This window comes from Vanacampus margaritifer, chromosome 16 (genome assembly GCF_051991255.1).
Source record: "Vanacampus margaritifer isolate UIUO_Vmar chromosome 16, RoL_Vmar_1.0, whole genome shotgun sequence".
NCBI classification, from domain to species: Eukaryota; Metazoa; Chordata; class Actinopteri; order Syngnathiformes; family Syngnathidae; genus Vanacampus; species Vanacampus margaritifer.
The window spans coordinates 10,735,703-10,761,883 of NC_135447.1; the positions used below are offsets into that span (position 1 = coordinate 10,735,703).

General features: G+C 39.8%; 1 protein-coding gene across 1 annotated transcript in view; it reads right to left on the bottom strand.

Annotated features, from left to right (window-relative positions):
- Nucleotides 1-18,736: 18,736 nt before the first annotated feature.
- The window catches only part of gabrb2b (gamma-aminobutyric acid type A receptor subunit beta2b), a 33,130-nt gene continuing 25,685 nt past the window's right edge, over nucleotides 18,737-26,181 (bottom strand). Inside the window, exons 7-10 of the mRNA XM_077547258.1 lie at nucleotides 25,088-25,240; nucleotides 23,911-24,155; nucleotides 23,150-23,290; nucleotides 18,737-21,767 (exon numbers count right to left, since the gene is read on the bottom strand). Coding sequence (XP_077403384.1) covers nucleotides 21,420-21,767; nucleotides 23,150-23,290; nucleotides 23,911-24,155; nucleotides 25,088-25,240 — 887 coding nt within the window. The 3' untranslated portion in view covers nucleotides 18,737-21,419. The remainder of the gene's footprint in view (nucleotides 21,768-23,149; nucleotides 23,291-23,910; nucleotides 24,156-25,087; nucleotides 25,241-26,181) is intronic.

Below are 26,181 nucleotides of genomic sequence, written 5' to 3' on the forward strand. Positions count from 1 at the left end.
GAGAAGATGGCCTGTGTGGCGGAATAGCAGTAGTTGGACTGCTGAAATCTGGACGGCATCAAGCTGGAGGTCCTCTGACCATTAATACCCCCGGCGTGGCCTGAAAATGTGCGTAGTGTGTACGCACATGACGTTGGCATCACATGTTCCTGTCAGCAAATGTTCAGTAACTGCTTGGACTGGAAAGCCTTTTTGCAGCATCAATTAGTAAAACAAACCGTGCTTAATGATCCAGAATGATGTGATCACCTCTTGGTCACACACACCGATCACCTTCCCACCCTTCGCCGCTACTTCTGCTCAGGAACAACATCACTAATTGCTCAACCAAAGAGTCCCAAAGTCAGTATAGCGCTGAGGCCACGTTGAAGAAGAGAATATATTATCTTACAAAAAGCGTTTTTTTTTTTAAAGAGTTTAGATTTGGGGTATCAGTAGCTCATCTGCAAGGTCTTTTGTACTTAGATTTTCATACACATTATCCATTCCAATTGGTTCTGTTCAATTCCACTAGTGTGATAGCCAGCTCCATCCATCCATTTGTTGTTGGTATGGCATCACTTTTACCAATCAAAGACTGCATAATACAGTACAAATTCAAATCATAAGGCAGCTTCCTCCACAATAGTCAATGAATAATGCCAATAGGTAAGTGCTCTGGAGCCTACAAGCGGAATGATTGTGACTTTTGATGAAAATGCAAACTGCAAGCAACCCTTAGCCAGCACATTTAAGCTGCTTTGTGCCTATTGTGATTCCGCAATTACAATTTGGTTTTCAATGTTTATGCTATTAGGACTTTTGAATGTAAATGGTATACTAATAAACCGAAATGTTCCCCACAATTACGATACACAATACTATCCCTACCATCCAGCTGGATGGCCATTATGGCCATTAGATTACAGTCTGGTGCTTTTCTGTGTTGACATAAATTGATAACGACCTAACAGTTAAAATAATTAACTAGGGCAAGTTTGTGTTTAGCATTGCATGTATGTGTCAGAGAGGCACCTAGTTTACAGATAATAATATTTCATGGGAAATAGGATTTCACTTTTCTACCCTCAAGGCACTCAAAACACTTGAACATTGTCTCCTCCTGTACCTCCTGATGACGCAACATTAAGTTTTACATTCTAGTTGGAAGTTAAGTTACTGTACATAAAATCTCCTAAATCGGACGTTTTTCATACATTCAACAAAGTCATTGGTCTGGTTTGAATGTAATTCACATTTTCATATTGTGATGTGTTGCTGCAAAACAAAGAAGCTGGTGCGTCGGACTGTTTGGGGAAATGGCAAGCAATTACTGTACCTACCCAGGTGAGTAATGTGATGATAAACTAGTTGAACCTCAATCAAAAAAGAAATGGTGGGTGGTGTCTGGTCGGTGCTGGATTTCACTTTCCTTTCTTTTCTTTGGTCCTTCCTCGGGTCTCCTGACCGCCTCGCGACTCTGGCTGGAAGTGTTCGGTTTAGGTGAACGGTACGGGATTTTTTAATAGGTTTTAGGTGAACTAATGAATACACACACACTCGCACGCACGCACACACGCACATACACATACTCACCCACATACAAAAAAAAACAAAAAACAGAGAGCAATGATGATGACATGTCAAATCGGTAAAATTACCGAATGAACAATACTGAGCTCTCCAGAAAAAAAAAGAAAAGAAATGCAAACACACATCTCAATTTTGACCCCAAACGTCCTATGGATGATTTTGTAGAATAATTTTCTTGATTCCCTTTCGATGCCATTGTTACATGTAAATGTTAGCCACCAAGCTTCACCAGACCATCTGGTTCTCTTGGCAGGGAAATGGTTTTGCACAGCTGCCACCTCATGGGTCGCTTAACCAGAAATAACTCACACACAGTCGGTTGCCATAAACAACTACAGCCTTTGGGGGGATGACAGCAAATGGTGCCGATACTTGATCAGGTGTGACACTTTCGTTCCTTGGCTCATTTTGTTGTGCTGTGACGGTGCCCTTGGATGCCAAGGAACTATCCTGGCCCCATGACATCGTTATGATAACACAATGGTTGCTTTGGCCACTTGGCAAGAGCTGTTGTGTGCCCTCTGGGTCTAGATGACCCTTAAGGTGCCTCAGCAAAGAAGTACGACGAGTCTGATGGTCTTGCGGAAAATGTGCCACCATGGCAGTCCAATCTTTTTCTTTAATCTCTATAATGATGAGTCTGATTGACTTCTGTAAAATGTGCCATGTGGGGGTCTCCTTGAGAAACTAACAAATGATATTCTCAAGGACTTGGTACTAAGGGAGTCCATTTTTTTCCTTGAACCTCTGGTTCATGTGCAAGTCTTCTATCCGTAATGCAAGACTAAGAGCACCAAGTCACGCTAGGGCTAGAAAGCATATTTAGAAAACCTATTTAGCTTGTGGGCTGATGTATGGAGAAAGATCACTCTCAAAAAGGCGTATCCGTGATAAAGTTTCGTATCCATGATAAACGAGTCGTAACTGTAATAGTAATGTTTCGTGTGTCAAAAATGTGTGTGAATTTTTTTCTCGTGAGTACAAATCCAAATTGCGCGCGAGTGGATTTTTTTTCTTGCGGATACGACTCCTCGGTTGTCCACTGCTGTGGACACGAATCCAGAACATGCAAATAACGAAGACGTCACAGGCAGATCACAGGGGAAACTAGTCGAGCCGCGATTCCTCCACCTGCGCATGCGCCAAGAATAATTTTTTTTTGCATGCGCCAAAAAGATAGAAGATTGCAAAAATGCGTATTTAAAAAATAAATACATAAATAAAATAGAATCAAAAATAAATTTTATACTGACTAACGTTAAATGCTGCGATGACGCTTTTTATTTTATGTAATTTTATTTTATTATTTTATTTTATTATAAAAAAATAAAAAATAAATAAAAAAACATTTGTATAAAATTGGATACTTACGTTACGATACCTGCTACGATGACGCATAACCTGAGCTGTGAGAAACTCGTCCAAACCGCGCGCGTCCGCCATTTTCGCGATCTTCTATTTTGGCGCATGCAAAAAAAGAACAAAAAAAACACTTCTTGGCACATGTGCAGGTGGAGGAATTGCGGCTTGACTAGTTTCCCCTGTGACTTGCCTGTGACGTAATCATAATTTGTACGTTCTGCATTCGTATCCATAGCAGGAGGAGTCGTATCCGCAAGAAAAAAAATCCACGCGCGCACAATTTTGATTCATAGTCACAAGATATAAAATCCCCCACACACATTTTTGACACACGAAACATTACTTTTACAGATATGAATCGTTTATCATGGATACGAAACTTTATCAAGGATACGCCTTCATTTTTTACAGGTATGCCTTTTTGACAGTGGTCTTACTCCATACAGATGCGACGTATCCCGTATGACTGTGGAGGCAAACTACAGTTGTGATTGGCCAGTCAATCACTGCCAGCCCAGCCAATATGAATCTTTGACGTCTATAGCCGTCTATGGCAGTGAATGTGTGAACTGTTTACTAATGATCTATGAACTCCTTATAACAGATAGTTATTATAACGTGTTACCCAAGTTGTTTTAACTGCTTGAAAATTTATTCTAAATGTCAGAGTTGTCCAAGCTTGTTCCTGATTTGAGTCTGTGTTAAATGCAAGGACACACGCGCACACACTCGCACGTACGCACACACACACACGCACTTACCCCAGTCAGTCTAATGATGTCCACTGAGGGAGGGAGCTTTTAACTCACAAACACTCTCTGATCTGATGTTTCCTCATTAGCAAGCGGCAGATTCAAGGCTAATGTGCTGATGTGCTCCATAAAACCTGCGCGGCATCCCCAAGGATTCAACTCACATTTTTTAAGAGCAGCACTATCTGAAATTCGTTAATGATGTACAAACAAAACACAGGCATTAGGAAGCTGTCACACGTATTCAAGTTGAAGTCAGTGCTGCTGCAGACAACTATAAAACTTTTGATCGTATCGCTTTGGAGCAATTCAGCAATCGGCGTCACGTCCTTGTTTTGTGACCTCAAATATTTGCGCGCCGGCTTTTGTTTGCCAGTTGTGTGTGCTCATCAAGCCATGTGTGTGCTCATCCACTTGTGGCGATGCGCTCTAGCGGTCAACATCTGACTTGTGAGGTCAGCCATGTTCATAGTTTATGAGCATGGCTGACCTGACAAACCCAGGTGGCAAATAGAACCTGACGTTGGTAAGCAGCCCTCCCAAAATTGCGCAGGTGGTGCAGCCATCAGCTGTCCGGGCCTCTAAATGGAGCTGACTGCTGCACAAGTTAAGAAGAAATGAGGGAACACAAATCCAATTGCTTTTTGTTGTGTGTTTACCCAGGCCAGGCTTATTCTTTGTGTATTGATTGCGTTAGTGTGACACGCTTGGATGAATATCATTGGCGAGCTGACCCGCAAAGACGAAACCAGAGGTCAGAAGAGCTACACCAGATCGTACTGATGATTTTAGTTCTCTCTGATATTCATTTCATATTTAAGAATCCTCACAGACTTGCAGTTTGGTGCATTTGAATGACAAACACAGCACAGCATACGCAAAACGCTAAACTTAAAACGATATCTCCGCTGACAATCGGGTGCCTCCTCCCTCAAACCACGTCTGTTGTAATGCGGTGACTGATTGCTTTACAAAATACAAAGAAGAGACAAAAAAAGTAGAACAAGCTAGGCTACCCTTTAGCGAATCTGACAACTCTATTGCAAACTCTTCTCATTGTTGTTTTGTTGTGGTAAGTGCCTTGGAAGACATGTTATCCAAATACTCAAAATGAGGCTGCTTAACCCGTGGGCAGTATTTTATTTTGAAATGACATGGTCAGAACCAACAAAACGCCAAAAAATGGTCACAATAACGCCTAGGGGTTAAATGTGCGCCCTCCACTCCTAGAAAACATAAATCCACATGTATTTGTGGTCAAGACTAACGCTGGATGTTCGTTGATCTTATCTGCTTGTCAGCCAACTTGTGTGGCGTGCTGGTGCAAAGGGGCCAGTGGTTCGAATCTGTTTACGCCGAGCCCACTGACCTTTTGGAATTGTCTTGTTCCCGGCTTCTGCTTGACCGTCAGGGCTACATGATACGAGACCTCTGCTATTTGATAACATCTTGGCCTTGTTTGTGTGCGCTGTCGATATGAAATTGTATTTACTCTGCACGTCCAAAGAAAGAGTGAAAAAAGTGTGAGAACAAACAAGGATTTAGATTTAGACTCCTGCACCGTTGTAAATGATTGCGTGTGCTGTGCATTTGAGGAAATGCTGCATAGACACAATCATTTAGGAGATAATACTGTACATTGTCTGCGCACATGACTCTCTGCAGGAAAAAACAAACAAACGGGTGGGGAAGCACTGAAATGGGCAATTTAATAACACGCTGTGTAACTCTGAACAGCGGTTTGCCTTATCTATGTCGTCACGCAGGCGAGCGTGTCAACTGCATGTGTTCCAGAGGTGGTCTGTGATAAGGAAGAGAAGATATCAAATACACAAACGTGACTGAGGTACTAAAAGAAACGAGATGAGCCACAAGTCAAAGAAAGAGACTTGTTTAATCTTCCAAGCGGAATAGGATGAAATATACAAAAGGGTCCGGCTGGCTTTCTACAAGTTCATGTATTATTGACTACGTTTACATGCAGGCAATTTTTAGTTCTAAAAAACCCGAATAAGACCCCTGGGTTACTCCTTTCATAACCGGAGTTCTTGCTCATATAAACGCATTCGGAATATCTCGATCGATTGAGGCAATGTTTTTCATCGTACACACGCTCACTATTTTCTTCTTCGCTTATTTGATTCGCAAGAAATCTTGTTCTATGTAGTAACGATTTGTATGCGCAGCTCCGTCGTGATTGCTAAAGGAGCATCACTCATTGATTTCTCTGCTGCGTTTTCACGCTATTTTGTGTCTCAGTGCCACGGTAGCTAAGTCCGTGCTTCTGGCGTGTAACCCACCGGAATTACTCAAGCTGGTGTCAACAAACATGACGCTCGCAGCAAAGAAGCACACTTTTGGAGCGAGGAGGAAACAGACTACGTTATTTAGCGTGGTGAGTGACATGAATATAATGTCTTTTATTGAACGTTGTTGTGGAGGAGATCTTTTCCTCCGCGTGTTCGTTTTCTTTCGGGTAGTGAGAATGTTGATTATCTGGATACAGGCTGGAGATCGATGAACAGTTCCTTAGAAGCTTTTATTTCTACAGAATATTCCGGGCACAAGTGTGTTACAGACAATGGCTGTAGCCTCTCACAAGTGTGAAGATTACAGAGGACTAACAATATTCTTATACTATCTTGAAGGGCGGTACCACACAGTTTTCAGTAAACATATCAACCGGAGTTTACCGGACGTACAGAGATACATTCAAGGACACTATTCACAAAACAAAAGCCCATTTGAGCAGTAGAAGAGGTTTTTCAGTCATGACTGCACCTGGCAGAAATTGCGATAACACTCACAAAGATACATCCGCAGATGAGGAAATTAAAACAGTTATGACTAAATCTGGGCAGAAGACCCTCTTCAACGTATAGTAAGTTAAAAGTGGAAATGATTGTCCACGCGTGGCGGTCCGAACGGACTATTCCAATCGAGCACAAGTGAGCATGTAAACGGGAGTTACTCTTTCCGCCATGCATGTAAACGTACTACCTTGATTGTTTCAGAAACCAGAATTTTGACCTCAACCCGAATATTGGCTGCATGTAAAGGTAGTCATTGAGTTCCTTTATTCGGATGATACAGCCGTCCATTTTCTATAGCGTGTATCGTCATGACAGTCATGGGTGAGCTGGAGCCTTTCTTGGTTGACTTTGCATGTGACCGTTGACTCGTCAATCGCTACTAACTATTTCCATTTTCACCTAGTCTAAATGTGAAAAAAGAAATGGCGGTTCCACAGAGATTTCGTTTTTGGAGAAATTGTGCCTTTTAAAAAGTAACACTCACACAGAGCTGAATAATCAGCACCTCGGGGCTCTGGTCTGAAAAGTTTGCATGCTACACTTGTATTTATTGGCCTGTGAGGAATGTGATTAACTGCGATCATGTGAATTAATGTGACGCCAGCCTCGGGCTCTGCCTCAAAGCGTAATTGTCAAATTCCAACTGCGTGGATAGTTTATAATGAACAAAATCCAATCGAGATGAAATAAATCAAACGTGGTGTTCACCGGCATAACAAGAATGACCGAGCAACAACTCCAAACTGCCCTCAGCGCTTGTGCCTAATTATAGATCCGTCCATTAAAACACAAATTGTCCCAAATCAGAAAACATTTGAGTCGTATTCCTCCCTATGCAGGCATGTGGCTTTGCTCGCCAAATGATTCACTCCATACTTACTATATGACGGTGTTGTTAAAAAAGGACATTCTAAAACCATTGTTGTAAAAGTGTGTCTTGAATTCTGCTTTTCAGTAGGCCCCACACGGTGAATGAAATATATTCAAGGTAAGCCAGTAGGTGACACTGTTCTCTTTAAACATCCGTGACTTTGCTGTGTGACTTTCAGTGCTTCTCCTCTAAAATATTCTGCACCGTGACAGAAGGGCAGTCTGGACTCTGTCATTAAAAAAAGACAGTTTCTCCCCCCAAGACACTAATTGTCTCTTAACATGATTGAGAATATTTAACTCAAGGACAATGCCATCAGTTGACTCCCAAATAACACAATTGGTGTGTGTGTGTGTGTTGATTTAATTTGGTCCTGATTTACTCAGGTGTTGGTGCCCTGTTATTTGTGCCCATGTATCAAGGGTAATGAGAGGCCCATGCCATCGCTGACTCCAGGCAGATGCTCGTGGTGCTGGCGTGAATTGGCATGTGGACCGACCGATTGCACTCACAATTAAATACACACGTATTTTTGTGTACAGTGAAACCTGCACCTTTCAGACACTCAATGGTCTTTTCTTTTTCTTCTTCCTATCCATATTTCTTTTTCCTTGCGCTAAAAGCGTAGTTAATAGTTGTGTTTTAAATGATCTCTGACATATGTACAGTAAATATATTTGTATGTAAAAGCCTATAAAGGACAGGTACAGTGGTTAAATCAAACATGGCAGAGACCGATCGATCCAATAACAACAAACATAATATATTTGATACAATTATGATGCATAACAACTACACAACAAAACTACAAAAGGAAAATATTCCATTCATTTCTGGATGAGCCAATGTTGACCTAATGATGATGATAAGTCCACCTGTATATAAATGGAGTTAAACACGACTTAAAACATGATGTAGAAAAGTTCATCCATACAGACTTTGGATTGGGCTCAGGACAGTATTATGCCGATCAAAACAGAACTTACTGAGAGAGATTCACCACATCCTTGCACAGTTGCTTGCAAAATCTTACATCATTAAATGCAATGTCTGAAGGTGCAAATCGGCACATGCGGCAGTGCCAGGCAAAATGAGAAGCGACACTTTTGAAATGTCAGAAACAACAAATGTTTAGCAATGCGATGTTGGAATTTCTGAACGGTCAAAGAGTGCCGACAGAGACAATCGCAAGAAGGAGTCATGCCATACCGGCAATGACAAAACTCATTTCAACTCTGTATTTCGTCACATGATGATCAGTGACATATTTAATATATGTAATCAATATGTTTGTTTGTCTTCCACCAACACTTCCAAGGTCATCCCTTGAAACTGAATTTTGCGCTTGTTGTGCTGTCAGAAACCAGCCTCTCATCCACCCTCAACTTCATACATCATCAGCTCCATTCTCACCCTCAAAACGGGAATACATATATATTATAATATATATAATATTTATATCATACCGTATACAATATGGAAAGACATGGAATGAGGCAAGCAAGTAACAAACACAGGATCTGTTTAAGGTCCGAGAATGACGTCCTTTCTTGGCCTCCTCGTGAACTCCCAATTCCATCAACAAAATGTGTACTTTCTCAAAAAATCCTCCACTGATTTGGGACAAAATAGCTTTTGAAGTGTCGCACTGCTTGAAGAGTAATTACTGCCAAAGAACACTTCACGCCCCCCTGTGTTGAACTGGAGCCCCGAGGCTTGAAATGGGTCAAGATGACTTTTTCTTCTGCTCATGGTTGCACCTGAAAATGACTCTAGTGCCATTGTGATAGCACGATAGTTTGTCTGATGACTTCGGCAACTTTGGGGTCTCTGCGTGGGTGTGTCGAGGCTGCTTGACACGTCCAAACGCATACGACAGCCGCATAGCATTGGAGGAAGCATTTGAATTTGTACAAATGAAACATCACTTCAATTTTTTTCCACATTTGGATTCATTAAAGCCTAAAAACACTTCACGTCTTTTGGTCTGCTGTATGATCAATACATACATCAGCTCACCACATTTGCACTAAACGCGTATTCAATTTTTCAACTCTGAAGAAAAAAATCCTTCTTGATTCTGTCCATGACTTGTCCATAAATTGGTTTGAAACTTGCACTATTTGGGGGGGTTGTGATTTTTTATTATTTTTTTTTAACATACTGCCGTCAGTAACCGGATTTTACCTTTACGGTCATAGTGCCCAGCGCTCATAAAATTGTTTAATCTTGTTTTGTGGGCTTCAATTTCCCTCAGAAAGTAACCTGTCTAAACTGTTTTTATTTATTTTTTTAGCAGGGGCAATTTGGCAACAGGCATTTCGTTTTTATTTGCTTTTTATTTTGATATTGCTAGCGGTGCCTTTTTCTTGAGACGGCAATGTTGTTAACAAAAAGATAAATCTTGGACGACTGTCGGGAAATACAACTTTTGAGAAGCCTTTTTTCCATACACCTAAGGCAAGCATAGGGCTGCCTTTTATGCAGATGCATGATTCCAGGCCAGCGCCACATTACCCAAACCATGGCCTGACCCAAGTCGGATCAAAATGGATGGCTTGCATCAGGATTGGCATTGGGTATAAAAACCATGCCAACGGAATCATGTGAGTGACTTGCTATGGCCAGCTTAAAGTTGCAATGACAACCAAATCGAGTCATATAGGTTGTGTTAGAAGACTATCTTTGTCTTCCGCGTGTTCGTTGTTGTTCGGGTAGAGAGAATGTTGATTTTTTTGAATACAGACTGGAGATCGGTGAACAGGTCCTTCGAAGGATTTATTTTACAGAATATTCCGGACACAAGCAAGTTTACAGACAAATGGCTGCAGTCCTCTCGCAAGTGTGTAGTTACAGCGGACTCACAGCATTCTTATACTATCTTGAAAGGCAGTATCATAAAACCCCCAAGCCCCCAAGCCCCCTCTGCCCTCAGCTAAGACAGACATCATTCAATACACATTGACAAATGGCCCTTTGATGTGGAAACAGACGAGGTCCTTCAGACATGACGACACAAGCAGAAATTGCGACACCACTTACAAAGACACATCCACAGATAAAGTTCTACTGAGGAAATAAGTAAATTAAAACAGTTATAACTAAATTTGGGCAGAAGACTCTCTTCAGTTGCCACCAGTGACCAGAATGCATAGTTGTGTATTTTATGTACCGGACATCAGATCAGGGTCACATTTTTTAGTTCACCATGGAGCTATTAGTTGAATTATTTGTTTTTTTCAAACGCCGATGACAATGAAACAATAGGCACAAAAGCCATGGTCATTTTCTCCAAAAATGACTGTCAATCTTAAAAATTGACAAAATGAATCACCTTAAAACACAGATCATCCAAACTTTTGGCCTTTCTTTTTATTGCGTGTAATTAAAGGGCATTTTGATTGCCGGGTTGGAGTCCCTGTTGGAGTTCTGACAGTATGAAGTAAAAGGGCAGCTGTGCTGCACATATATAATTGATTGATATTGTTCTCCATATCAATAATCTATGCAGGTACGGGTTTAATTTGTAGCAGCTATTCTTAGAGGTTATAAATCTCATTAGCATACAAATCTATTCATTGTCAAAGGGCTTTGCAGTAATATTTGCAGATGCTCACTGACACGTCTTCTACATACGTAGAGGAAATTTCATGGTGTGAATTTCTGTGTTGATGAGATTTCAACATGGTGATGGAAGAGCTTATTGTCTCCCGAGTGTGTGTTTATAATTGAAGTTCATCAAGAAAATGTAAAAAAAAAAAAAGACTGGGAGGAGGTAATTGAATGCATTTGGCCGACGTACGTGAGGATGCTGGCTTGCAGAATGTGAAAAACAGCAGTTTGCTAGCATGAGTAATGCTCTCTAGTAAAGAATTTTCCCTTGGCATAGAACAATCTAATTAGGGCAAAATGTAGTTGCTCATTAATTAATCACAAGTCCATGTTTAAGGGATTGATGAATTTCTTTACCACATGCGCCTTAATTAAAGTCTCCAAGACGTGTTTTGTTTGAGCTTATGTTGTCATTTCACCCGCACCACAAGTCCCCCAACATGCAGAAGTGGGTTACATGATATAATTAGCTCCCACATGTTACCCTTTACGGTGTTTTGTCAGATCCTCGTCGGATCAGCCTACCCGTATAGTAAGCCTCACCCTAAACGCAACCCAACACCCGAGCCGTTCCCTACAGCGCATGCACAAAAGTGCAAGGTATGCTACTCTGATGCCGTTTTGTCGAGACAATGGCTTATGCGCCCTTATTAATTAGCATCACAGTTTATACTCTCACATAGGAAGCTAACTATTAGGAAATATGAGGATATCATTATGTGAATCATTAAAATACAAGAAAATAAATCAAATTTTTTTTTTGTCAGTTGAGTAAAAACATTTTTTTTTTAATCTAATTTAAAAAAAAAGAGATGTCTTTTCAGTGCAAACCAAATCAACATTTTCTTCAATAACTACAAAATGAACTGAAATGGTCAGTATTATGCTTTGTAAATGAAAATGACAAGTGTACAAGTGTGGCAAGTTGTACTAAGGACAGTTTCTTTAACTAACCGTTAAACTCACTTTAACCCTGGAGAACCCACGGGTCAAATTTGACCCCTATAAATTCTGCTACTCAAATAACAAAATAGCTTTTTTTTTTTCCCAGCAGTTATTTTGTCCCTGTGTTCTTGTTTCCATTGGCCAAAGTGTGTTTGCACATTCAAAATCCAGTTCTAAAATGCAACAAATAAAACAAAAAAATGATATTGTTCAATGTAGCTGTGTATTTGATTGATTATTTTCTTAAATTCTAAATAGTTTACTGACAGTTTTTGTTATTCAGGTTTTTTGAAATGATACCCCTAAATCCCAAAAGGCTCAAATTTCGCCCTAATCCTAAATTAATGGGTTTAAAGGGTTAAAATTGAAAACACATATATTTTGGTGTTCAGTAACTTATAGCAGTCATTTAATGTATAATTCATAATTTTCTAAAGAAGAAAAGGGTTCTTTTTGGAAAATTTAACCCCAGGGTTAAATTGACGCTTAATTCTCACCTTCGTTGCCGCTCTCCTCAAGTTTCAGTTAAAAATCCTCATCGAATCAGTGGGGCCTGATCTCCAATACCTTTCTCACTCATGTATTGACAGGAAGTTCGGCGATTTTGAGAGCCGCTTCCTTAGGCTCAGCTCCAGAGTGGCTTCTCAATTGCGGTTGATAAATGCTCTGCTAAAAAAAAAAAGATATTCGTATGTCTGTGCGGCCTTGTACCAAATGGCAGAGTGATCTTGAGTACAGCACACACAGTTTCCCTTGAGATTTGTGGGATCTCTCGTATTTTCTAAGTCAGTTAAGAAGTTAAAAATTCATACGTGTGGACTTGCCACAACATTGAAATTGTAATGTTCTCCCCTTAGAATAAATCTGAGAATGAACACATAGAGACCAAGTAAATACCAATCTTTCAATAGCTAGGTTTTATTTGTAGAAAACAAGTTTTAGTGAGTGGAAATTGTCAAATGTCCGAATTTTATTCATCGTGTATTAGCAGGAGTTCACAGTAATATTGTAAATTTCGCAACTGAGATGTAATGGTAAAGACAAATATGCCCAATATACTTTTTTTTTGTTTGTTTCCTGGAGCGCTCAGTATTGTTCATTCGGTAATTTTACCGATTTGACATGTCATCATCATTGCTCTCTCTTTTTTTTTGTTTTGTATGTGGGTGAGTAACCTATTAAAAAATCCCATACCGTTCACCTAAACCGAACACTTCCAGCCAGAGTCGTGAGGCCGTCAGGAGACCCGAGGAAGGACCAAAGAAAAGAAAGAAGAGTGAAATCCAGCACCGACCAGACAATATACTTTTGTCCACAAGCTTTATCTGGCTAAGAAATACTATTTGTTTTCCATAGGAAATATGCTAATGTAGTGTAAAAAAAAAAAGAAGCCCTGCAGGGTGATTCTAATTAAGCTGACTTTAAATGCAGGGACACACCAGCACTGACTTCAAATCTTTCAAGCACAAGAGATAGTGCTGAAGTGCCAACAAAGGAAGACGTAGAATTGTACAAATCACAGGAGGAAGTCTGCACACGGGGTGTTTGATTTAGCGTCCATTAAATGAAGTGATCTAGAAATCAGGACCACATTGAAGAAGGAGAAGGTCATCTTTTGTTCCATTAAAACTTAGCGACAATCCCAAATGAGACCCTGTCTGAAGTGCTGTGATGTCATCCGAATTCATCAAAACTTTACCAAAAAACATCCGCATTCACTCTCCATACAGTTGATTTGTGTACCTTTTGACATGCAGAATTGTGAATGAGCATTTTGTTCAGACTACAACTCGACAATAACGGGCTTCCAGGAAGTCTTTTGCTGTCGGCGTGAATTCCGGCGCATACATAAACAACGGGCCATGGATATCAGATCCCATTAAAACCCAGAGATCCCTTAAGTAACTCTCCACCTCGGCCCTCAGAGAACTGCAACGATGGCCCCTTTGCATTTTAAATGCCGTCACGCTTTCGCAATATTCTGCCGCTAAACCGGCAACTGTTGGCTCTGATTCAATTTTCTGACAATTCAGGCAGGGGATTTACTGTGAAGCAGCGTGTCTTGTTGAAAGCTTTCCACCCTCATTTCAGACTCCCGTGGCATCCCGACCAACAAACACAACACGCTTTTCCAATTGCTGGAGTCGAGGCGGGAGGCTTTTGTCTTGCTTCTACATGAAAGACTTTGCCGCAATGCTTTTCCCATCTGCCGTACGATCTGTGCTGTAGCTACGCTTGTCGGAGAATGAAAGAACAGCGTTACAAATACGACGTTTACACCATACGCCTTCAAACGGGATATATGGAAGCAAAAAAAGGTTGTGACAGTTGGTTTTTGTCTTTTGAACTACTGCCTGCCCCTCGTGCTTGATTAGTTCGGAAGATAAGAAAAAAATTGTTTTGTGTACTGCTTTTACCGTGAAGATATTTTCTTGCAATCTACATTAATTTTCAGTCAAATTAGCAGAACATGTCTGTGCATCTTTTATTTTTATTGTTCACTTTTGTAACATAGCCTCAGCATTGCCACTGCTAATGAGACAAACTACAAAAAAACGAACCTTCTGTAAAAAACGACAAGAATGGGAGTTTGTTGAGCCGTAGGTTTTAGCAGGCCACTTCCTGAGGAGACACGATTGTACCGGTTTTGATTGCGCTGAAGGGAGAGTATTTACTGTATTACATCCTACCATTTGTGACTTGGTCGTTGGGTGTGTATGGAGCAGGCTGTAGGGCAGAGTGAACGCTTCCGTATAAACCATAAACATGGCGGAGTGTTGTGCACATGCGGCAAATGATGAGATGGGGAGCTGAAGGCAAGTCATGCCCTCAGCACAAAACCGACTGTTTTTACAGCAAGCTACTCCCTTTCAACCCTTTCATGTTGAAGGAATTACCTTTATTTTGTAATCTTTTGCGTGTTCAAATAAATCCAAGATGAGATCCTTGTGAAGAGGGTCCTTGCAAGGTTGATTTATTACAGAGATCTCTGGTCACACAATTGCATATCACCCAAGCAGTGTCATCCAATATGTGTGTCTGTTCTTTTGCCCACACAGCCTCTTTATTCAAAACATGAGGAAACGCCTCTGTCATCCCGTGAGGTACAGAATGAGTTTGCATTTTCCCAGTAAACTAGATCGTCCTTGAACTTTTGAAAACCGTATTTCTGACGAACAGGAACTAGACTTCTTAGATAAACATACGAAACATATTAACTTTCTCATGTCTGGGAAAACAGTAGAAGAGATAGCAAGAATGTCAAAAGCATTACTCATCAGGTTATATTAGGTCAACATAATTACACCTACATCAACACATCTATAATGAAATCTAAAACAGGTAAAATGTAAAATAAAACAGTAAAAATGTTAACAATGTCAACAATGTCTTTACCTTTGAACCAAGAATCATGTCCCTTCCCTCCCCTCCATTATAGGTACAGGTTCCTGATGACTGTCTCCCCCTTGTGGGTCATCACCGTGTCATATTTGCGGCATGACTTCAGATCCGCGCTGGCCAATCAGAGCCAGCAAACCGTACAAAAACTGGTCTAACTTAACAACGTTGGTTCCATTCCCAAAAGTCCATTCTCTTTGTTTTGTAGGGTTTCTCTTGGCTGCACTGCTTCGAGTATGTGTTGATTGTGGATGTAAGAATTGTTTGTCCAATCAGATTTGAGCCTTTTGTGTTGTCATGTCAAGCTAATCTGCCCGATGCGTGTGCTGGCCCATTTAACTTAAACTCTATGGGACAGTTTCTTTAACCAATCAGATTTCAAATTTGTCCCCGATTGATTTTTCAGACCAAAAGGTGCGAAAAAAAGCAAAACACAATTTAAACAATCTGCACATATCAATTTAAAAATAAGCATCACTTGCGAGTAAGGAATAACTTCAGTATAGTGTTTGTTCTTGATTAGTTCCCAGCGCCTGCTCAAGGGAAAGCCACAATAACACAAGGCTGTTATTGAGTTGGTGCTATTTCAGCCATTTTAATGTTCTTTGGTTTCAATGCTTTCCTGGACATAATAGCAATTGTTGAAACCGAAGAATAAAATCATAAAGGCAAATGTGTGTTTGCACACAAACAAAAACAGCAATCAGGAGATTGCTCTTTGGTTCTTGCCAAGTGATGATTAGCGCGCTCTCCAGACGGACTTGTGCTCATCGCGGTGTCGGGCACGTCTGGCTGAGGCCGCTATCGCCATATAAGCAATAATGGTGAGCCATCAAAACGCAATGATGGCCGCGGGCGTGATGGCAGTGAGTACAGAGGTGATGGTCGGTATGGAGCTTGTGACATTTTCACAGCTTGTGATGAAATGTAGTACTGTGTTTGGAGAACTTGTGTATCGTCGGTAAAAACCAAGGAAACAAACTTTGGATCACAATATGGAATCAGGTCCGCAGTCAGTAACAAAAGTACAAATCTTGATTTCAGTGATATTTGGTGCGTCACTTCAGTATTACACAAAATGAATTTACCAAACATAAAAAATTGTTAACTATCTACTTTAAAAACTATGATCATGCAAAAAAAAAAAAAAAAAAATTTAAATGACTGTATATCAATATCTATTTGTTTCCTGTAGCAGTACAGCTATTTTCAACACTCACCATTTTAGCACTAAAAGTGACTCATCAGCTTTGACAGATGGACCGTCCAGCCTGTTGTGATTCTCTCTTTTTCTTTTTCTTTTTCAATATGCTGTTATTACCGATACATGTATTCTTAAGCAGTTTGGGCCCACTGTCGTACCACCAGTCATGTAGCCAAGGTGGCCATCACATGGCAGGGCCTCTCTTCCTTCGCACATGTTACTCGCATGCCGTTAAGTGATGATGTCATTCACCGCTGCGTCCGCCACTTTTATGTTTGTGCATAAAACTCAAGTCAAGTCAAAATAAAGCCATGTAAGTACAGCTTTTTTTTTAAGCCATGATGTAAGGGCTTCAATTATTATTATTATTATTATTATTATTATTATTATTATTATTATTATTATTATTATTATTATTATTATTATTATTATTATTAAAAAGCCGTGATGAATCGTGAGTTGTTTTTTTTTATGTATAGTATAGTAAAGCTTTGTTTTGTATTAAAAAAGTCATAAAATAATCCTATTCTTGGACGAGATGCGTTTGTTTAATATCGATGTAGCCAGCAGCTGCTGGATTTCCCCTTCATCATGTGACACACGTGAAGTTGGCACGGAGACTTAAAAACTGCTAAGATTGGAATCAAAATGTGATGAAACAGAAAAGACTGCCGGGCGAGAACAAAACAAGTCAAAAAGGATTTGCCAGTGAAAGAGAAGACACACATGAAAAGATAATGAAGGGAACACACACACACTCGTTAACAAAAACTTTTCGTCTCTTTGTTGCGATTGTAGAGAGAAAAAAGGCTGGAGAAACTTGACTTTTTCTTCTAGCAGGCAGAAAACGGCATGCATATTGTAACACACACGTTTCAAAGTGACAAGCAAAAAGATAACATAGTGAGAAAGAAGGCCACGAGATCAAAGCTGAAAGAAAAGCGTCCACGTCCACACAACAGTCCCATTAGCACATCGTGTCCGACTGTCCGTCCATCACTGACTACATCACCCTTACCATGTTTACACCTCACTTGCACTCTTGTTAAACTACACATTTGTGGAAAACATTCCAGCGCTAGATGTGCTCCCGTGGCACGTAGGACCAGTTTCAGGGTTTTCGGAAAACCAGCAATTGCCATTTGGGCAAAATTGGAGTCATAACTTGAGTCATAAGTTGAGTCTCGTTTCAGCCACCAAATTGTCAGGTGCGCCAGTATGTGCGATTCCTAAACATGTTAAACGAGATGAAGATGCGGCCGAACCGGAGCGCTGCCGTTGTCGAAGAAATGTTACAAATAAAACCGGCTTTCTTTGACATGACGCTTCGAAAAGTAGCATAAAGAACAATTATTTTAGAGCATTAGCCAAGTGCTGTGGCTGTGATGAATAAAAATTATTTTTTCAGTCTGAAGGCATGTTGGAAGGTTGGAAATGGAGTCAGCCACTAAAACGAATGGTCTTCGCCAGAAGGTTTGAAGTTTCTTGTGAACTAATGTGCAAGAACGACTAATGGGTTTCCTCTGACTTTTGATAGAGCATGGATTTATTTCTACAAAACAGCGTTTCTTACAAAACAAAAGAAAAGCCAAATTGTGTCTGTGTATTAGGTTTCATCCCGACGCCAGTTTAACCCTGGAGAACCCAAGAACCCTTTTCTTCTTTGGAAAATGATGAATTATACATTAAATGACTGCTATAAGTTCACTGAACACCAAAATATATGTTTTTTCAATTTTAACCCTTTTTATTTAACTAGCTCAGAGTTGCTAATTTATCAAAATATATATATAAAACATACTCCTAGGCATTCTGCAACATGATATGAAATAGATTAACAAAAAAAACACAATTTTACCATCTGATGGTTTGCTGAGAAGATGGTTTTGTTTGGATTGATTTCCAGCTCAACAAAACAGCATCTTGGCAGCCATCTTGTCACTACCACTCTGGCTCATGTAAGTGCAATATTCATCCACTAGATGGCCCCATGCAGGGGTCAGAAGTGGCACTCTGGACTTTTGAAGTTAAATTGGTAAAAAAAAAAAAACGTCTTTGTTATTTGAGTAGCAGAATTTATAGGGGCCAAATTTGACCCCGTGGGTTCTTCAGGGTTTTAATGATCAACCTGTTAGCATCCATAACATCCTGTCCGGCTGGTCTTCTGTTTGGCAAAATTCAAAACAATCTGCAGTGTAGAACTGTAAACGGTATTGGAGTATTTATTGATGACGTATCATTTCCATGGGTTTCCATTGTAAAGACAGACATTGGCTTTTCCAGGGCGTATCTTTGAGAGGTTCCCGGGAATGTTCTGGTGAGGGGGGCACATTTGTTGACAAGGTAAGAAGGATTGACGCCGCTCCCATTTAAAAGTCCCGGGCAGCACGAGTCTAAGGCTTCTTCTGTGAGTGTGTGCAAAGGTACACTGTCACCAAGATGAGTCAGTTAGGCTTTTAGCATGTTAGCATGGCCTTTCTCAAAACATTTTCACAAGAGCCATTTGCAATCGCATCCAATTCGCAACCACCAACAAGCTCCCAAACGTTGTACAAGCGGATCTGAAAGACTTTCAAGAGCATACATGTTCAGATTGCACAGCCCTACAAAAGTACCGTAGAGTACACTAGAGTCATTTCGTATATAGTATAAATATGTGAAATTTGGATTTACAAGGTTTTGCTAAAGAGCAGTCTTTGCGCTTTTTTTCTTCTTCTTTACACAAGTACAAAAATATATGAAAGAAAAATGCTGTGAAATACAAAGACATATTAAAGTGTAGAACATATGAAGTCGACCTTACATGCCACTTGAGAGTGAAAAAAAATGTTGCCAATACACACCTATGGCACACAAGCGCTATATGAATAAAAATGACTTGACTTGACAGTGTAAATACACATTGTTGCTCTGCATACACTAAGAATGACAAAGAAATCGAAACCAAAATCAATGTCAAATTAAATTGAAGGAAAAGTTGTCATTTGATAAGAATATGAATCATTTTTCTTGATAGCAGGAAATGTTTGCATCATCACATTAACCCATTCAATTTCAAATGTCATTTTTGGTCTAGCGTTATTTTCATAAAAATCATTTCATTCATCTTTTTTTATTATTCACAACTTTGAATTGCGTTTTAGATTATAGCTTTTTTTTTTCCTGTGTGGCTCTATTTTTCATAAAGATATATTTCTATTTGTCAATGACACATAAAATGTTAGTGTAGAGTAAAACAATGTAACATTGCAATTTCATCTCGTATTCGTACATGGGAAACCTGTTGTGTGATTTTATGTACATTTTGTTGACCTGAGATGATTTCTTTTTCGGGCTCACATTTGCGACTACTTCATTTAAAAAGTTAGCCAAACTTTCTCTTGGTGAACCTACTAATCGTGTGTGGACTGCCACGTTCAGAATTTATCTTCAATTTTGGCAACAAAACAAAAGCAGCACAAGCAATGGCAACAATATGCAATCAGGTGACACCGTCAGATTATGTACATCGTTTAAGGTTCTATTGATGTATGTTACAGTATAAATACATGGTCGTGAAAATATCATTTTGTTCACTTCTGTAGAAAGCTTATTATGTGAGTTCACTTACAGCAGTTATATAACCGCATATTTACAAACTGAAATGCGAACATGATCTCAAAACAGATTTAGAATGATATATATATATAAAACATTTATGGTTATGCGATTCAGGTCTTCAATATACTGGTAAAAGGAACGCATTGAATAAAGAGAATTAGAGCGTGTTTAATTAAAAGATGAACAAAAAACTGGAAAATGTTCACGTCAATGTCAACGACTTGAAGAATCCCAATGATTGATATGTAAACACCAGTTTCAAGGCTCAAAGGTCAAATTGGTGTCATTTGAAAATATGCATTGAGTTCCATCAGCATGATGAGAACTGAAACTAAAACCACAAGTCGTTTGTACGCATGCTGAAATATGAAGTGACATTAACCTACACTAGACCAAATCAAAGATGACTTTTGAAACATATTCCAAAAGTTCGTTTGGAGATTTGATACATTTTCATTATGAGATCTCTCCTACTATAGCTTACGAGAACATTTTGATCAAGAAAGAAAATACGTTTTCCAAGTATTCAATACTGTGTGATATCATTTCATTCAAAAAGTTGAAACGTCGACGCTATGTAGTGTAAGTCAGTACATTTTATAATCTGTACAAGCACCAGTAGTAGAACAACGGTGCAGCCTTTATGGCTTTTAAGATTGTGTGTGCAAAATGTTTTCACTTTTCAAACTAAAGAGAGAAAAGGAGAGAGAGAAAAAAAGCACACATCTGGTGATTTTTTTTTTGTGTGTGTGGTCTTACTGATTGGGAAGGTCATCCAGCATAAAAAAAGTGTAATTGGCTGATAATTGTGCTTTTATAAGTTAAAACATGAATGAACTTGGCACCATTTTCACAGTACTGCTTCATGGAAAACAATTTTGGTTATTTTAGGGGAGATCAATCGGATCTAAATGAGGTGTCATTTATAAATAATCATTTTATGAAATAATGTTTTACATCTCTTATAACGTCACTAGTTTTTAAACCATGTAAATAGTAAAACAACAAATCAACAGTTCCACTTGTATGTAACATTTGGCAATAACTGAAAATAATACAAAAAATATATATATGTATATTTATGTACATTATATGAAAAAAAAATCATAAAATGCGTAAATGACTTAAGAACAGGCACCGTTTATGTTCATCTCCCTTTTATAAGTTTTTTTTTTTTTATGTGTAGAGTAAGTCAGCAAAGGTGATATTGAAAGATGATGCGGAGTATGTCGCTCCATGCCACACAAAATAAAATAAATAGAAAGAAGAATTGAGCTGCCCAATGTTTGCTAATTGACATAATACAGCCAGTAGATGATGTTGAAAAAGGAGAAGACGGTTGGGAAGATCATGCGCGACCATTTGTCTATGGAGTTGACGTCCGTCAAGTCTGGAATGTTGATCTTGAGCTGCGAGGTGCGCCTGCGTAGTCGACTCTTCTTCTGAGTCATGTGGCGCTCCAACGTGTTGCGGCCAAAGTTGTGGCGGGCCAGTCCCGCTTTGCGGTACTGCAGGGTGGAGCTGTCGTACGTCAGCATGGTGTTCCGCGGGTCGTTAAGACCCAAAGCCAGCTCGGAGATCCCCATGTCGTTCTTGATGTCCAAAGTACTCAGCAAGATGTTTTCATGGGGGTCCATCTGATCAAGACAAAACTTGTGTCACGGCCTATCGACGTTAACAGTCATCAAACCTTTTCGTGACTTGAGTCTTAGCAGATTTTCAAAATGGGAAAACTACCATTTGGCTAAAAATCACATTTGACTGCTCCACTTGTGTTGGGTCTGACCGGTAAAAAGCAGAAAAAAACACTCAGGACACAAGACTCAACGGTACAGTCCAGGTTTCCCGGTTAACGGGACGCCTGGTCACCCTCGTCTTGTGCAACATGGGCAAATTGTGTCCAAACGTAAAGGAAAGAAACTTAAACTTAAAAGCTTTGAAACAATTTGCCCACAAATATCTTTCCTTTGACTAAACATTTTTGAATTAGTAGATGAACACCTTAGCTGTGCATAATGGCAACTCCTCTGGCCAAGAGGATTCGGGTTCCAATTTCCCACCCTCTGTCTGCGGCTGTGATGTCACATGCGCATTGTGTACGTGAAGAAGGGAGTGTGCAGTGTCATTTTTCGGCCACAGGTGGCAGTAGCGATTCCAAATTGACTTATTTTTTTTGTGTTCAGTAGCGTTAAGGATGTTGATTCTTTTTTGTTTGTTGTGTATGGAAATGTGAGCAAAGGGACCTCAAGCTTTTGAGAGGATTCAGAAGTGACACACAACATTTATGATCAACCTCACCTCTTTTTGACTTTTAATTGATTGCTCATTCCGAAAAACAAAACTTCACGTCAGTTACATTTAGCAGACATTTTCGTCATTCGTCAGACCGTGATGATTTTTAACACTGCAAATTCTTATTCCCCCTTTTGCTGCAAGTGTAATGTGAGTAGTTTTCAAACTGACAGCCAACACAAAAAGCTTGTGTTGAAGAAAATGATCTATTCTCCGCGTGTTCGTTTTCTTTCGCGTAGTGAGAATGCTGGAGATCGATGAACAGTCACTTCGAAGCTTTTATTTCTACAGAATATTCCGGGCACAAATGAGATCCAGACAATGGCTGCAGCCTCTCACTAGTGCGAAGATTTCAGAGGACTTACAACATTCTTATACTATCTTGAAGGGCGGTACCACAACGCCCCCAGCAAAACAGCCCTGCCGGAGTTCACCGGACATGAGATACTTTAAAAACATTGTTTGACATTGACTTCAACCATAGACAATGGCCCATTGTTGTGTAAATAGAGGAGGCCCTTCAGACATGCCGGCATGAGCAGAAATTGCGACATCACTCACAAAGACACGTCCACAGATAAAAGTTCTACTGAGGAAATAAATAAATTAAAACAGTTAGGACTAAATCTGGGCAGAAGACCCTCTTCACTTGGCTCCTAAAATATCTTTAACTTCGAGTCAGTGCGGGCGACACACTTGTAGATGATGAGTTTGCGGTTTGCGTCACCTTATTCTTTTGCTCGCCGAGTCCGATGGCAGCGTCGTCCATGAAGATGGGTTCCCACATTGAGTCGTGACCGTCCAGATCCCTTTGCTTCATCCGGGCGTACAAAGTGTCATCTCGGCCCACCACGTTGCCCACCAGCCACTGCGAAGCGCACGCAATCGCCATGGTTACTTAACTCTTTGACTGCCAGACGTTTTCAGAAAAGGGATGCCGTGGGTGCCTGCCGATTTATTATTCATTTTTGACTGATATTTCAAGGTCCACAGAAAATTATGTGTTTGGACTATGGAAACACACATACTACCAAATGAAAGATTGGACTCTCATCTTTCATCAGAAAAAAAAAGGTTGTTTCTACCTTATTCCGTTTTTCAGTAATCAACAATAGAAAATGGTTAGTTTCACCTGTTTTGAAAAAAACGTATTTTAACGTCTTTGGCACTCCTCCATAGGATTTTACTAAACGTTATTTAACGTTTTTGGCAGTCAAAGAGTTAAACAATCCGTTTTTCTTTGTGGAGGTGGCTACAACATACTGTTCACAAATCACTTCTCAGAGGATTCTTATTTTATTCTTTGACATGATTGCATGTTTTATGTCATTTCTATCATAGGCATGTGTTATAGTGACTATTTTAGGTTTAGGTCAACAAAGGGAACAAAGTCAAGACAGTTCCAGAAAACTGAGAGTGCTGAAATATCACAGGTGAAATCATTTTCAATGGGCTTGTTCCCCCCTTTCCCCCTCCCCCTCCCCCTACCTTGTTTGGATCCATTCTCATCTTTTCATTGTTGGCTGTGGCCGTCTTCTCAGCGGCCCTCTTCTGCCGCTGAGGGCCCCGTCCGAAGAAGATGTAGTTGACCAGCGCGTACTCCAGTAGGGCCAGAAACACAAAGACGAAGCAACCCATCAGGTACATGTCAATGGCTTTGACGTAAGGGATTTTGGGAAGCGTTTCTCGCAGATGGGTGTTGATGGTCGTCATAGTCAGCACCGTGGTGATGCCTGGTGGAAAAGAAACCAAGATTTTGGCTAGTGCTAATGTCGTAACGCTAAATGCATTCTCATCTACGAGGCACTATTACCGCCGCTAACTTGAAATCGTACATGCGGAGGCAGCTACTTTTACATTTTTAATTCAAACGTCAACCTTGGTCTTGATCATTAGGCCAGAACTCCTGCTGAGAAAATATGTAGCTGCTTTCAAAGGCTGCGCGGGTGCTTATGAGATTGCGCTTGCTTTTAAAGTCTCGGTTGTGTGACTTTCAAACAAGTGATGCTCACAATTCGGTTTCGCATGAGACGGCTCATCACGCTATATGTTTTTATAGACGTACAGCTTCGGGAACAGGTTCAAATCTTCCAAATACTTCTGCTAGCAATGAGCTCATTATTATGCTGATCATTGCCCAAAATTGGACCCAAGTCTGTTTTCAAGCCTAAAACAAGGGCAAAAAAAACTGCTGTGACTGTTAAACATGGAATCCTGACTCGTTTCCATAATGAGCCGCTACCATTAAATCCTGTGAATGCCCTCGACCCCTAAATCGCTCAATGCAGCTTCAATCAGCCAAATTGGAAGGATGGATGAGGCTGGATGGTTGGATGGCGTCGGCTCAAAACGAGACAGCCAGCTTGCGACAAACAGGATGCGTCATGGAAACAATGTTGGGGCTTTACAAAATGGAGGGTGAGTGACACTTCTGTGACACCCACAGAGGAAAATAGTGAAAAAAGCGATCAGGCAAGTTTCCTCGCCTTTTGTCATCATTATCCAACGGAATGTCGCTTGTTTCGGGAATGACTACTTTGAAATGTGGCTGTTATGAAGAGATGAGGAAAATCAAGTTTTTCTTTGGTATTCATCATATGTCTTGAAATTGCAGAGCGATATGATGAACACTTTTTCTTTGGCTTTTTGTGTGTGTGTGACTTACCTAGAGCCACTCTGGCAGCAGATGCGTCATAGTTGATCCAAAAGGAGACCCAGGAGAGAATGGTGATTAGGATTGAAGGCATGTATGTTTGCAGGATGAAGTATCCAATATTTCGCTTAAGCTTAAAACTTAAGGACAGGCGGGGGTAAGAACCTACAGACAGTCGGGAAAAGGGAAAGCCCAGAAAGCACCGTTGAGTCAATCTAGATTTGAATTTGGCATTTGTGTTTAATGGAAACATTACAAGCAGTAATTATTGAAGAGGATGCACAACATTCAAGTGGTAACATTCCAAATTGGCCATAAAAATAGACAAGCCTAGTCATCACATCCATGCAATCGGTGCAAACAAGTTCAAATGTTTACTTCTTCACGATACTCACTGGAGATCAGCATTTGTTCAAATATTACTTCAAAATACAGAAATATGAATAAACAAGAGGCAGGGGGCTCATTTTCTAACCCAAAGCACTAAGAAGTCAGTTTTCTTTTCTAGGTAAAAACTAAAAAAAAAACATTTTGAGATGTGTTGTTTTCATTGGATGTTTTGTCTCTAAATTAACTCATTCACTGCCATTAACGCCTAATTTTTTTAATAATCTTTTGTTTTGTTATTAATCGTGAGTTAACGAGTGAAGTCAAGCGATTAGCTACGATTAATTTTAATCACCTGATGCCCCTCGTTTTTAATAATATTTTCTTCTTCTTCTTCTTTTTTTAAAAAAAGAAAAGATTTTAAAAAAAAAAGATTATTAAAAATTAGGGGCATCAGGCGATTAGAATTTGTAATCGTAATTAATCGCATGATTTCACTAGTTAACTCACTATTAATCACAAATTCTATATCTGTTCTAAATGTACAATAAAAAAAATTCTAGGTTTTCATAATCTTGTTAACAAAAGTGGGAAAAAATGTGAAACTAATAGAAATAGTTCAAATGAATTTTTGACCTTTATAGCCGTCAATGGCAGTGAATGAATTAAAAAGAAAAAGAAAAGATTACAAATTTGGAGCATCAGGCGATTCAAATTTTAATCGTTATTAACTGCATGACTTTAATAGTTAACTCACGATTAATCGCCAATGTTATATC